Source organism: Tupaia chinensis, unplaced genomic scaffold, assembly GCF_000334495.1.
Source record: "Tupaia chinensis unplaced genomic scaffold, TupChi_1.0 Scaffold144031_1, whole genome shotgun sequence".
NCBI classification, from domain to species: Eukaryota; Metazoa; Chordata; class Mammalia; order Scandentia; family Tupaiidae; genus Tupaia; species Tupaia belangeri.
The window spans coordinates 510,181-523,992 of record NW_006203883.1 but is presented as its reverse complement, the minus strand read 5'-3'; the positions used below and the strand labels follow the sequence as shown (position 1 = coordinate 523,992).

General features: G+C 40.2%; 1 protein-coding gene across 2 annotated transcripts in view; it reads left to right on the top strand.

The window, feature by feature from the left end:
• The window catches only part of BZW2 (basic leucine zipper and W2 domains 2), a 55,466-nt gene that overhangs the window by 6,408 nt on the left and 35,246 nt on the right, over positions 1–13,812 (top strand). The window contains exons 3-4 of one of the 2 annotated variants that reach the window (XM_006165788.3): positions 3,666–3,842; positions 12,326–12,429. In XM_006165788.3, coding sequence (XP_006165850.1) covers positions 3,666–3,842; positions 12,326–12,429 — 281 coding nt within the window. Of the gene's footprint in view, positions 1–3,665; positions 3,843–12,325; positions 12,430–12,853; positions 12,978–13,812 lie in introns of those variants that run through there. The other variant, XM_027767219.1, reaches the window with a different exon arrangement.

Here is a 13,812-nt window from a genome sequence, read left to right as displayed (position 1 = left end):
TATATAAATAAATATATATATAGTTGTTTCAGATTAAAAAATAGTTTTTGGATAAAACGTCATCCCGTTCCCCCAAACTTCCATTCGTATTCTTGCCTTTCACTTGTATAGGAATTTTCCAGTCCTTTTGATGAACCCTCCGCCTTCGTAGGTGGGAACTTGTTTCTGCCTGTGAAAGAATTGTTAGTCCTGTCATACCATCATCACTTTCTAAGATTGCCAAACAGTAAGCGATCATCTTGACCTAATGCACTATTTCTCACTCTCGAGACTTGGCCAGGATCGGCTGTCTTCTTTTTCCTGTTCTTTGGCAATTCCATTGGAAAATTATAATGGAAGGATGAAGACCTTTTTGCAAACACAAGTGGTTTAAGTTGTTTCACTTTGAAAACAAAGTCCTCTGTGTGGAGTCTTGGCATGGTCAGGCTTTTTCCTCATTTACCAACTTAACATTTCCCAGTGGTTTCCAAATCATCAAAATCTGTTCTCCCACCTGAGTCAACATCCGAGCATGTCATAGTGCCATCCTTGGGACGGGGCCGATTGATTTTGGAAGCTGGTCACAAAATGTAATAAACAGCATGTGGCCCCTACTTCTTGTGTCCCTGTATTATAGGAAAAGAAGGATCCTGACCAGGAGGTGAGGTGTCTCTGCTTGTCGTGGCTTTCTCTTGTGTGGAGACACAGGGATCCCCTCCTCCAGCCCTACATGATGTATTGCTCTGGAGTTCCGATCCATTTTTCTCCCCTCTACGCAGCAAGACCCCGATTATGCTTTTTTCTGCAGTTGACATTTGCATCCTCTTGACTGCTTAACGTTTTGCTGTGGGCATCAAAAGGACTTTTTTCTCTTGTTCGTGAAGAATATTGATGCCATTAATTTATGTGTGTCTTTATGAGATCTCACGCTGCGTGACTGCCTGGCCCTGGGAATGCCATTCTGCTGTCTTCTGATGCTAACCTGAGGGGTGTACAACCCACCTTTCTGTTAGACCACTGCAAGTGGCCAGTCTGTACACGACACAGAGTTGCCATCGGGGTTGTCAATGCAGTTTTTAATTTTATCACGTTATGCAGGCACATGGTTCAGCAAGACAAGGTATAACCACAGCGGGTCTGCTCTCCAGAAGAATTCTTTCAGCTCTTCTAACTGCTTCTCTTGATGTTTATATTCATGTGGCCAAATAGCATGAATATAAATAGCCTATTATGTTGAGCTACTTCTTGATTTTCTTTCTGTTGGGGGTATTAAATATGCATTTGCTACAAAGGAAGATAAGGATTCTTCTCTTTTTCAGTTCCCCCCCATCATACACACACCTGCATGCCTCCTGTCCTTTATCCTGTCATCATATCGTCATCTCAGCCAAACTAGTGTTTATATTATTAAGACTGTTACCTGTTGTGTGCAGCTGAACGGTTCTTGGATTACTCTTCTTTTCCTACATATCATTTGTTATTTCTGGATCAAATAAATTCAATAATTTATTTTTCGGCAGGTTTCATTTCCTGCGCCTTAAACTAATCAACTCGAGGACCAACCAGTGACATGGTGGTTAAGGTGACTGCAGCCCATGTGGCTGAGTTCCTGGTTTGAGTCTTGAAAAAACATGCTGAGCACGTGTACATGAGTGCCCAGAGTTCTGAGAGGAGAATGAAAGAGAAGGGATTGCAGCGTGGCCATCCCCGAAGGGAGTGATTTCTCACTGCTCCTCCCTTCTCCCCTACCCCTTTCCGCTCTGGTGACCACACAATGACTGTAGAAAAACAAAACAAAACAAAACAAAACAACTTTTTTTTTAAAAAAAAAGAAATCTTAAAAACCCAAATCAACTCTAGCTTTTCCCTAACTCTCTTAATATCAATAACACGTGAGGAATTCTAGGAATAATAGTACATTGAAGACATTCTTATATCCTGCCGCTGCAGATCATAACCGATTAGCTTATCATATCATATTGATAAGATGTGCACTGTCTTCTGGTCAGGTTGCTGTCTAGGCCAGTCATCAACCTGAAATGTTTGAAATGCTCTTTTTACACCATTATCCGCAAGAGCCCTCTTAACCTGTCTCATAAGTTTTTCCTCTTTGTCCTGGGATCTTGTGACGTACCTGTTAGTCATTTCCTGTTTTTGAGGTCTTGATTATTCCAATAATTTTATGTTCTGTTTACTCTTGCCCTTGGTTAATTGATTGGCTGAAGACTAATTCTAGTTTTGAAATGGTTCAATTCCTGGTATTTCTGTTGAGTGATTCAATTCTTGATATTCTTTATATACATGACTTGTTTTTCTGCCCCAGAAACTTCAGATGGGTGCTTTGTTCTCATTCTTAAGAAGTTTCTCAGCAATGAAATGTACCTTGGGTGGATCAACTTTCAATTACTGTGCTAGGTGCCCAGACAGCCCTTTATTTGGAGACTCAACATCATTCATTTATTTGAGATTTTTTTTTTTGAAAGTTTAAAATGATGTCCTTTCCTGATTTTCATTCTATCTTTTCACTGTACTTGTTCATTGAATATTTGACTGGTCTACCCTTTTTTTATATTTCCCCTTTTCCATCCCACTTTCTCATCTTCCTCTTCTTCCTCGTCCCCATTGTTCCTCCCCATTGTTCTTCCAGTTAATATCTTCACTTACCTCTCTAAATTTACTGTAGGACTTTTATGAAGTTTGGGAGACATCCTTTTTTCTTCTGTCTCCACATTCAGACCCGTTCTCCATAGATGAGGAAAAATGAAGGCCTTGGAATTGAAGCTTAGACCCTTTCCCTTTAATCTTTCTATTTCTTTTTGCCTAGTTTATCATCTTCACTTCTTTCAACAGAATATAATCCTGGCTTTGTTTGAAATCTGGCTCCAACATGACCTTCTACAAGGTCTCGCTAGAGTCTAGACCGAAGGTCCTTCTAATCCTTGACCTCCGGTCTCCACACTAACCTACTTCTCAGCAGTTCACTCTGTTGCAGCAGTTCACCTCTGCCTTTCCTGTGTGCCCTTGGTATTGTTTCATATTTCTCTTATCAGTGCTTGCTGAGGATAAGAATTCCTATAGTATCTATATCCCCTTAAATCCTCTGACACCGTTTCATGAGATCTACAAAATCAAAACTGGTTTATAATGATGCCAATATCTTACTCGCCTCTGTCATGCATTCTTGCATGGGTTTATAGTGGATTTTCATAGTTCCCAGGATGTATGCTGTAGCAAGAGATTGAATGCAGTGCATATGTGACTCTGTCCTGAGAATCCATCTGTCCGCTCTAAGCCAGGCATTGTGAAGATTTGCAAGATGTTAACGCTATTCTTCTCACTAATGTTTTTGTAATAAATAAGCATTCCAAAATATTCCCTTTTAAAAAAAAGTATCAAGGGATCCTGAGACTAAAAGTGTACATCATCTATGCCGAAGCTATAAATATGTAGCTTGTGACATTTATGAACTATCTAAGTGTACTGGAATAATTTATCTTGTTCAAGAGCTATCCTTCCCCATTTCCTCCTTCTCAGTCTTTACTTATTTGTTTATATTTACATATTCTCCTTTATTCTTTGGTGGTCCTCTGTGGATCATAGCTTTTTTTTTTGGTTTGTTTTCTATAAGGTAAGTTCTGACGCTTATACCCTTGTTATCTAATGATTTTATGAATTTTTAATTTTAGATGAAAAAGAGAAATTCGAACCCACGGTCTTCAGGGATACACTTGTCCAGGGGCTTAATGAAGCTGGTGATGACCTTGAAGCTGTAGCCAAGTTTCTGGACTCTACAGGCTCGAGATTAGATTATCGTCGCTATGCAGACACGCTCTTCGATATCCTGGTGGCTGGCAGTATGCTTGGTAAACCATGCGTTATAATGTCTTCCTTTAAAATGTATATTTTTCTTTCCATTCTAGTGGAATATTTCCTTATGAGGTGAAATCTTCATAAACTTATTTATTAGAGTAATGGATTAAAAATATAAATGGGAGCCTATGATTTTCTACTGAAATTTAGAATGCTATTAATATGGCTGTGAAATGACTTGGTTAATGATGACAGAGAACTACGAGATTCTGCTAACATTACAACACAGTTGGTCTCTTTGCTTTAAATAAAAGTCGACCCTCCCACGTGTCCCTAATTCTTACGTGTTTGGAGAGGGCATGGGACAAATAATTTTGACAGTAGTATATGACTTTCAGCATATCATCTATTGATAGATCCTTCTGGTATATTTAATGAATCCAAATGTCATGTAGCAGGCCTCGTTATGAACCCACCCCTTTTCTGGGGTACATTGAATGTGACTGTGTCAGGTTAGTCCATATCCCAGTGGTTTAAGGGGATCAATCCACTTGGCCCACTGCATGGCTTGAGTTCTGGACCTGGTGAAAGACAGGGACCAGCAGATGGCATAATGGTTACGTTGCCGGACTCACATGTAATTGACGTTGGTTCAAGTCCTGGAGCTGGCAGCTTAAACTCACCAGTCACAGGTGTGCATGCCCAAAATCCTGAGAGGAGAGGAAATGGGAGAGAAGGGATTATGGCATGACTATGCCCCATCAGCAGTGCCTTCTCACTTTTCCTCCTTCTCTCTATTTCTCTGGTGAGTACTTGCACCCTCTGGCAACTTAAAAAAAAAAGAAGAAGAACATAACTGTGTCAACAACTTAAAAAAAAATAATTTCCAAGGTTTAGTAAATACAGTTTAAACTTTTTTGGGGGGAGAGGTTTTCACTATAGGGCGCATGCGCTCTCCAGACAGACAGAGACAGAGAGACAGAAAGCGAGAAATCACCCCCCAGGGGGGATGGTCATGCCGCAATCCCTTCTCCTCCATTCTCCTCTTGGGATCTTGGGCACGCACGCACACGTGCCCAGCGTGAGTTCTAAGCCACCAGGTCCGGGACGTGAACTGCGGTTGACTACGTGGGAATCCAGCGGCATAGCCATTACGCTAACTGCTGGTTCCCAATACAGTTTAAACTTAAACCTAGTATTATTTTTAGGTGTTTTGTTTTGTTTTGTTTTGTTTTGTTTCACCATAGGGCACATATGCAAGAGAGAGAGAAAGTGAAAAATCACCTCCCAGAGGGATTGGCCATGCCACAGTCTTTTTCTTTGATTCTACTCTTGGGATTTTGGGCACACACACACACACACACACACACACACACACACACGTGCCTGTCATGCTTTTAAGGCTGCCAGGTCCAGGACTTAAACTGTAGAGTCTACCATGTGGGATCCAGTGCCTTAACCACCACACCACCTACTGGCCCCCCACTCCAGCGTATTTTTCAACCTTCTCCAGGTCTAAACCAGTGGAGTCAGCCATGTGAGATCCAATGTCTTAACCATCATACCTCCTGCTGGTCTCTAAACCTATTGGGTCATTGGAAAATATGATGTGTTGTTCCATATTTTTCTACGCAAAAATGTGTCATGCCTTTTCCAACGACCCAGTAGTTTTTTAAAAATCCTTTTAATTGTGAGTATGCAGCTACAAATATTAAAGATAGAAGATTGGAAATTCTTAAAGATAGATAAAAGCAAAATAAGAGCTATTTTTAGAAGGAATATCAGAGAAGGCTTCAGAAGACAATGAAGGTGTATTAAATGGTAGATCCAAATGTTTCTAGATACCGTAACTACCCATTTCCCCTTAGTTCTTACTAGTTCCAGGGGTCGCCATCCATCATTAGAAATGGTCAAGTCTCCTAGGCCACTGAACTTCAGTTTGCAAATGTCTGGAAGTATTTTGGTGTTCACAGAGACTTAGAGGGGAGAACAAGGTAAGCTGCTTGCTCTGCTCTCCAAGGGATGTTCAACACAGTGCAAAGAGTGCCCTACTCAGAATGTTCTTGGTGCTTTTCTGTGGGAAACACTGCATAATCCAGCCTCCCCGGGCTGAGCCAAGTGTGTGCGTTCCTCCATTTTGAAGTGGAGCCACCGTTAAACATCTCTTTCTCTGAGCTCTTATTTCACACTATCTGTTTTGGTAGATGGTCTCATTTGCTGTCAGGCCCCCGTTCTGCATTGCCAGTTTTCACTTCACAATAAATTGTGTTATTGTTACTTTTTTTTTTTTTACAAAAATCATATATTTATCACTGTAGATCAATCAAATCCAAGTGTGAAAGCCACCTATAGCATGTTCAAATCCTGATACCCATGAGACAACCCCAGTTAATAGGTTAGATAGTTCTCATCTAGGAATCTCTTTGCCTGATCAACTTTTGAGAAAGGGTTGATATTATACAGATAAAACAATAACATTCTCAGTGTCTGTGTCTTGTACTTGGATCAATTGTATCTTTATATACTTAGTAAGGGCTTAGTAGTAAAGAATGGAGATATTTATCTCTACGTCTGTATCTACCCATCTGAGAGAAACTCGCCTTCAAAAGGAATGTTCTAGGTAACAATTTTTTGTCAAAAATGATGAGTTCCTATTTACATATAACTTTAGCAATGTTAGGTACTCAATTCTGTCAGTTTTTTTAGATCTTTGTAAATTATGTAAATGAACTATCTTTAGTCATAAAATTTTGAATTGATAGTGAAGTTGATCCTTTTTGTAAAGTGATCTTTGACTTTGTAGTATTTTACTATGGTATATTTTTGTTGCTACAATGGCAAACTTCATACAAGGATAATCTTTAGTGTGTTTTAGTTCTTGCCAAAGTCATGCATGACCGCATTAGTCCATCATGTGGACGCTTCTCTGTCATTCTGGGAGATTTTATTTTCCTCCCTTACACAAAACCACTTAAACCTTCTTCTACCTCCCTGGATGCCTCTTCTATGTCTCCTATAAAAAGGTGTACTGCCATATGTACTGAGTCGTCAGTGTGCTTTTCATTAACTGTCTCAAGGCTTTGCTTACCCTGATCCGCAGATCAAGCTCTGTAACCCAGATTGTACTCTTGCACTCCACACCCAGATATCCAAGAAGTGGGCAGGGCAAATGTCTGGTACAATTTACATAGCATTCACTGTCCAACTCCTTGATCGTTAATGAGTCTAGATAATGATGTGATGTATAAAGTTGGCCAGGTGCATTCTTTGTATTTAATTTATTTTTTGGAGAGATTTTTGCTATAGAGTACATGCTCTCTCTGGAGAGACAGAAAGCGAGAAACCACCCCCCACCCCAGGGAGGGGGGTGGCCATGCCACAATCCCTTCTCCTCCATTCTCCTCTTGGGATCTTGGGCACTTACTCACACACACTGGCATGTCTCAAGTCACTGAGTTTGGGACTCTAACAGCCATCAGCCACGTGGGAGTCCAGCAACGTAAACTTTATGCCATCTGCTGTTATTCATTCTTTTTATATATAAACATTTTGTGTAATCATTAGATATGTAATAATCTTTTTTACAACCTCAAAGAAATTTATCTTCTATTGTCTCTGAAACAACACTCATCATGGGCTTTCACTTTTGCCCTTGGGATAGTAAATACAAGAAATATTTTACTTTTAGTTCTACTTTGAATAAAATGGCAGCCTCCCCAACAACTGTAAAATGATAATTAGTACAAGTTCCAAAATCAGAACAAAACCTTAATGTAAACTGTGACAATACTATTAATATATAATAAGTATTTTGTTGTATAAAATACAGTTTTCTTAGAGAGATTTTTGTTATAGGGTGCATGAACTCCCCAGAGACACAGAGGCAGATAGAGAGAGAGAGAAAAAAAGTAAAAAATCACTCCCCCAGGGAGGATGACCACTCAATGATCCCTTCTCCTCCAGTCTCTTCATAGGATTTTGGGCATTCATGCACACATGTCCGGTGTGAATTTCAAGCCACTGGGTCTGGGACTCGAACCATGGTCAGCCATGTGGGAATTCAGCACCCCCACAACCACCAGACCACCTGCTGGTCCTAAAATGCAATTTTTTAAACTTAACTCTCTTACATGGAAAGGCTACAGTTTCAAAAGCAGGTTTTCTTCAGTTGTATAATTTCTATCAGATAGGAATAATTAGCCTTGAGTTTTTAAATTAGCAACATAATAAAATTTTGTTTCAGGTGGTTGTGCAACTAGAAAAGGCTAATTAAATCTCGTACATACATTAATTGAGTAATTATAGACTCCTGAAAGGGGTGACTTCTTTAAAAACTAGTGTACTTACAAAACTGTGTGCTGGAGTCCTCTTTTTTGGCTGGAACCATGAAGGGCGTTCAAGAGACGAAAAAGAAGGTTCCTGCTATACCAGAAACCCTTAAGAAAAAGAGAAGAAATTTTGTAGAGCGGAAGATCAAGTACCTTTGAAAAAAGTTTGTTCAAAAGATGCTTCAAAAGGCAAGGAGGGGAACCAGCAGTTAGTGTAATGGCTATATCGCTGGACTCCCACGTAGTCGGCCACGGTTCACGTCCTGGACCCAGTGGCTTAAAACTCACACTGGGCGTGTGTGCGTGCGTGCCCAAGATCCTGAGAGGAGAATGGAAGAGAAGGGATTGCGGTGTGACCATCCCTCCTGGGGGGGGGTGATTTCTCGCTTTCTGTCTCTCTGTCTCTCTCTGTCTTTCTGGCTAGCGCACGTGCCCTATAGTGAAAATCTCTCCAAAAAAAAACAAAACCAAACAAACGAACGAAAGGCAAGGAGGAAGCTAATCTATGAAAAAGCTAAGCACTATCATAAGGAATATAGGCAGATGTACAGAACTGAGATTCGCATGGCCAGGATGGCAAGAAGAGCTGGCAACTTCTATGTACCTGCAGAACCCAAATTGGCATTTGTTGTCAGGATCAGAGGTATCAATGGAGTGAGCCCAAAGGTTCAAAAGGTGTTGCAGCTTCTTCGTCTTCACCAGATCATCAATGGCACCTTCATTAAGCTCAACAAGGCTTCAATTAACATGATGGGAATTGTGGAATCATATATTGCATGGGGGTACCCGAACCTAAAGTCAATAAATGAACTGATCTACAAGTGTGGTTATACCATAGTCAATAAGAGGCAAATTGACTTGACAGATAACTCTTTGATTGCTCCATCTCTTGGTAAATTTGGCATCATCTGCATGGAGGATCTGATTCACGAAATCTATACTGTTGGAAAATGAACACTTTAAAGAAGCACATAACTTCCTATGGGCCTTCAAATTATCTCCTCCATGAGGTAGGATGAAGAAAAAAGACCACCTATTTTGTAGAAGGTGGAGATGCTGGCAACAGGGAAGACCAGATCAACAGAATTATTAGAAGGATGAACTAAAGTGTCCACCATGATTATTTTTGTAATCTGGCCAATAAATAAACAGAGTGGCTGGTTTTAGACTGCAATTAAAAACAACAACAACAACAACAACAGCAAAGCTGTGTGCTGGAGTCCAAAGCCCGTAGAGGAGGTGGTAAGCTAAAACAATTAAATTGTCATTTGCTTGGATCTAGCAGAGATGACTGTGTGGCCCATGTCATCTAAAGAACTGAGATCATGACTTAAATCAGGGCAGTTATACACCAAAATGCACAAATAAAAGTGAGCGGTGGCTGATTAGACAGTATCTGTCTTTTCAGTTTGGTCATTACTGTTTCCCCGGTGCCGAGCACAGTGGCTGTATTAGTATATACAGTGTGAATATTTGTTGCATGTGTGAAAGACAGTAATCTAACTTGGTCTGCTTAACCCTCCTATGCTAATTAAAAAGAAATGCCATCAGAAAACAAAATGACCTAGTCTTCTGGTTCCACTTCTCTAATTAACCAGCCGCTTGTAATGGCCAGCATTGAAACTCACAGGACGAGTCTTTAAATGTGGAAAGGTCATATAGATTTTTTTAAAAGCATTATTATTTTGTTCTGCTTTATTTATTCCATAGGGGGAAAAAGATGAGAAACAATAAAATATTCTTCAAGCCAGCTTTGTAGCTGCGTGATCAAATATGAGAGGTCTTCAAAAAGCTCATGGAAAATGCACATTATCAAAGACTATAATATACATGGATCTCAAAATTTTTTGCATCAAAGTAAACTCAAATGTCAATTCCATTTCTTCATGAACCTTTTGAAGTCCCATACAAATGACAAGGAGTCAGAGCACATACTGCACAGCTGTGCATACATAATTGACAGTGATGGAGCCAAAAAGATCCGCTGTAAGAGTCAGATCTGAGGCCAACAGGTGGAGTGGTGGTTAAGGCACTGGACTCCCACATGGCTGACTGTGGTTTGAGTCCTGGACCTGAAGGCTTGTTTTCTCACCTTCCTGCTTTCTCTCTGTCTTTCTGGTGAAATTAAAAAATTGTAATAATAAGGGGTCAACAGGTAGCATCCCGATTAAGGTGCTGGGCTCCCACATGGCCGACTGCAGTTCCAGTTCCAGACCTGGTGGCTTTCTTTCTCACTTTCTCTCTGTCTCTTTGGTAAGCACACATGTCTTGTAACCAACTGAAAAATAATAATGATAAATAAAATTAAATAATTATTTTAAAAGTAATAATAATAACTTAATAATTCTTAAAAAAAATGTTTAGAGTCAAGTTTGGTCAGCCTCATCATTGGTGAACTAGAGTCCAGTAAAATATTATGAAAGCTGGAAAGAGAATTCTGTGCTGATAAAGAAAACATTACGAGCTGCATTGACAACAGTGGAATCAAAATCACTGCGTAAAGGTTATTTCTTGAATTTCTATGGTTGAGGATGTACAGTTAATGCATTGCCTAACAGGCAAGTGCACCTTTAGAAATGTGTCGTTACGCAATTTTGACCTCATGCAGAGATCACAGATAAACAGACTTACACACGCCAAGAGTATATAGCCCACTACACACATAGGCTAAATGGTATAGATGATTTGCTCCTAGGCTACAAACCTGTACGGCAAGGTACTATACTGAACACTGCAGGCAATTATAGCACAGTGGTAAGAATTGGTGTGTCTAAACACAGAAGTGGTACAGTGAAAATGCAATCTAAAAGACAAAAACTGGTTCAGTGATAGAAAGCACTTACGAAGTTCGCAGCACTAGGAATTGGACTGATGGGTCTGTGAGTTAATAGTACATATGTAAATATGAAGGCCTAGGACTTAAATACTCTACAGTAAGACTAGAGGGAATTTACAAAGTTTTTTTCTTCATTAATAAATTAGCAGGACCAGCAGATGGCATAATGCTTACGTCACTAGACTCCCATATGGCTGACTGTGGTTTGAGTCCTAGACCTGGCCACGTGCAACTTGTGCCAGGCATGTGTGCATGTGTGCCCAAGATCCTGAGAGGAGAATGGATGAGAAGGGAATTGTAGCATGGCCATGCTGCCTGGGGGGATAATTTCCCACTTTCTATCTCTTTCTGTTTCCCTGGGGAGTGTCATGCCCTATACCAAAAATCTCTCTAAAAAATAAATAAATAAGCTAGAGCTTACTATAACTTTTTAACTTAATACACTTTTAATTTTTCTTTTTACTGTTACACTTGTGTGTAGTAACATTTAACTTTAAGCATAAATACCTTATACTGTTGTATACAAATATTTTCTTCCATTATATCTTTATTTATTTTTGTAGAGGGCATGTACGCTCTCCAGAAAGACAGAGACAGAAAGGGAGAAATCACCCCCCAGGGGGATGGCCACACCACATTCCCTTCTCCTCCATTCTCCTCTCGGGATCTTGGGCACATACGTACATGCACCTGGCGTGAGATTAAGGTACTGGGTCTGGGACTTGAACTGCGGTCATCTACATGGGAGTCCAGCGACATAGCCATTACTCCAACTGTTGGTCCCATATATCTTATTTTATAAGCATTTTTGTTCTTAAAATTGTCATCATTATTAAGTAAGTGAACCTTACATCATTGTCTGCCCTACTTTTGTCTGAGTGGCAGCCAGTAAATTTGTTGACACTGGCATCACCAGGCGGTAATGCATTGCACTGTGACCTTACTCCAGCTATGAAGTTACTAGGCAATAGACTTTTGCAGTTCTGGTAAAATATTATGTGACCCATATGTAGTTCATTCTTCACTGACATGTTTTGGGCAGCTCATGAGTGCACTTTGGAAAGAACCAGACCAACAGTGACAGGATAAAGAGAAGAATGCCGTACAGGCTGGTGGGAGCATGAAATGGAACCAGTCTGTACAATGTTCAAAATCTGTTCCTTGCAACATGTCTGCATCTGTCCATGTGGGCTGGTCTGTGAACTTTTACACCTCTTAGGTTTTAGAAATGTGTCCTTAGGCAATTTAGCACAGTAACTGCACAAGCAAATCTATTATGTTGTCATTTCCTGCATGTACAGTAATTGATCAGTTCTGCAAATGCTGTTCTCACTTCAGTATTGTCTTAACTGTGATTCTTTTCTGTTTTCAGCCCCGGGAGGAACACGCATAGATGATGGTGACAAGACCAAGATGACCAACCACTGTGTGTTTTCAGCAAATGAAGATCATGAAACCATCCGAAACTACGCTCAGGTAAAGCCTGGTTTTGAGAGATGGCCATTGTGTTCAAAGGAAAACAGCTGGACTGAGGACAACAGTTAGGGTTAGAAACTGTACAGCCCAGTTTTTTTAAGTGGAAATATTAGCTGGCTTTTAAACATATGAAAAGATATGCAAGAACTGTGGTTAGAGGGAGCCACATCCCATATGACTAACTCTCGTTTGAGTCTCTTAACTGGCAGCTCAAAAAACATGCTGGGAACGTATGCATGCATGCCCAAAATCCTGACAGGATTGAGAAATGTGAACTTTTACACCTCTTAGGTTTTAGAAATGTGTCCTTAGGCAATTTAGCACAGTAACTGCACAAGCAAATCTATTATGTTGTCATTTCCTGCATGTACAGTAATTGATCAGTTCTGCAAATGCTGTTCTCACTTCAGTATTGTCTTAACTGTGATTCTTTTCTGTTTTCAGCCCCGGGAGGAACACGCATAGATGATGGTGACAAGACCAAGATGACCAACCACTGTGTGTTTTCAGCAAATGAAGATCATGAAACCATCCGAAACTACGCTCAGGTAAAGCCTGGTTTTGAGAGATGGCCATTGTGTTCAAAGGAAAACAGCTGGACTGAGGACAACAGTTAGGGTTAGAAACTGTACAGCCCAGTTTTTTTAAGTGGAAATATTAGCTGGCTTTTAAACATATGAAAAGATATGCAAGAACTGTGGTTAGAGGGAGCCACATCCCATATGACTAACTCTCGTTTGAGTCTCTTAACTGGCAGCTCAAAAAACATGCTGGGAACGTATGCATGCATGCCCAAAATCCTGACAGGATTGAGAAATGGAGAAGGGATTGTGATGTGACCACACTCTATTGATAGATCCTTTCTCCTCTTTCCTGTCTTCCTCTGGTGTGAGCTCATGCTCTCTGGCAATTACAAAAAAATGAAAAAGAAAAGAAAAAATAACTCAGTCATATTCATAAAACCAAGAGCATTACAACTACAAAATACTGGGGTTTTTTACCTGTTATTTAAAAGATGCTGAGGACCACATGTTCACAGCAATTGCTGGGGGGGAGTGTAAATTGGGCCTCCCTCTGTGGAGAATGATTATGCACTATCTTTCAAAGCTAAAACTTCACATTCATTTTGACCCAGCAATTCTAGTCTTAGGACTTCATCTGGCAGCTACGCTTACATGTGTGTGTAGTGACACATAAGTGGTGGTCATTGTAATATTGCTTGTCATAGAGAATGAAAATAATACAAAATTCAGTGTGTTTGTGGGAACAACTCGAAGTGATTAAGGAAAAGATACGCTATTAGGAAAAGGCACTTTCAGAAATTTAAAGGAGAAACACAAAAGCCAACCCTCCCACCTCCCACCTCCCCCCCGCCCACCAATA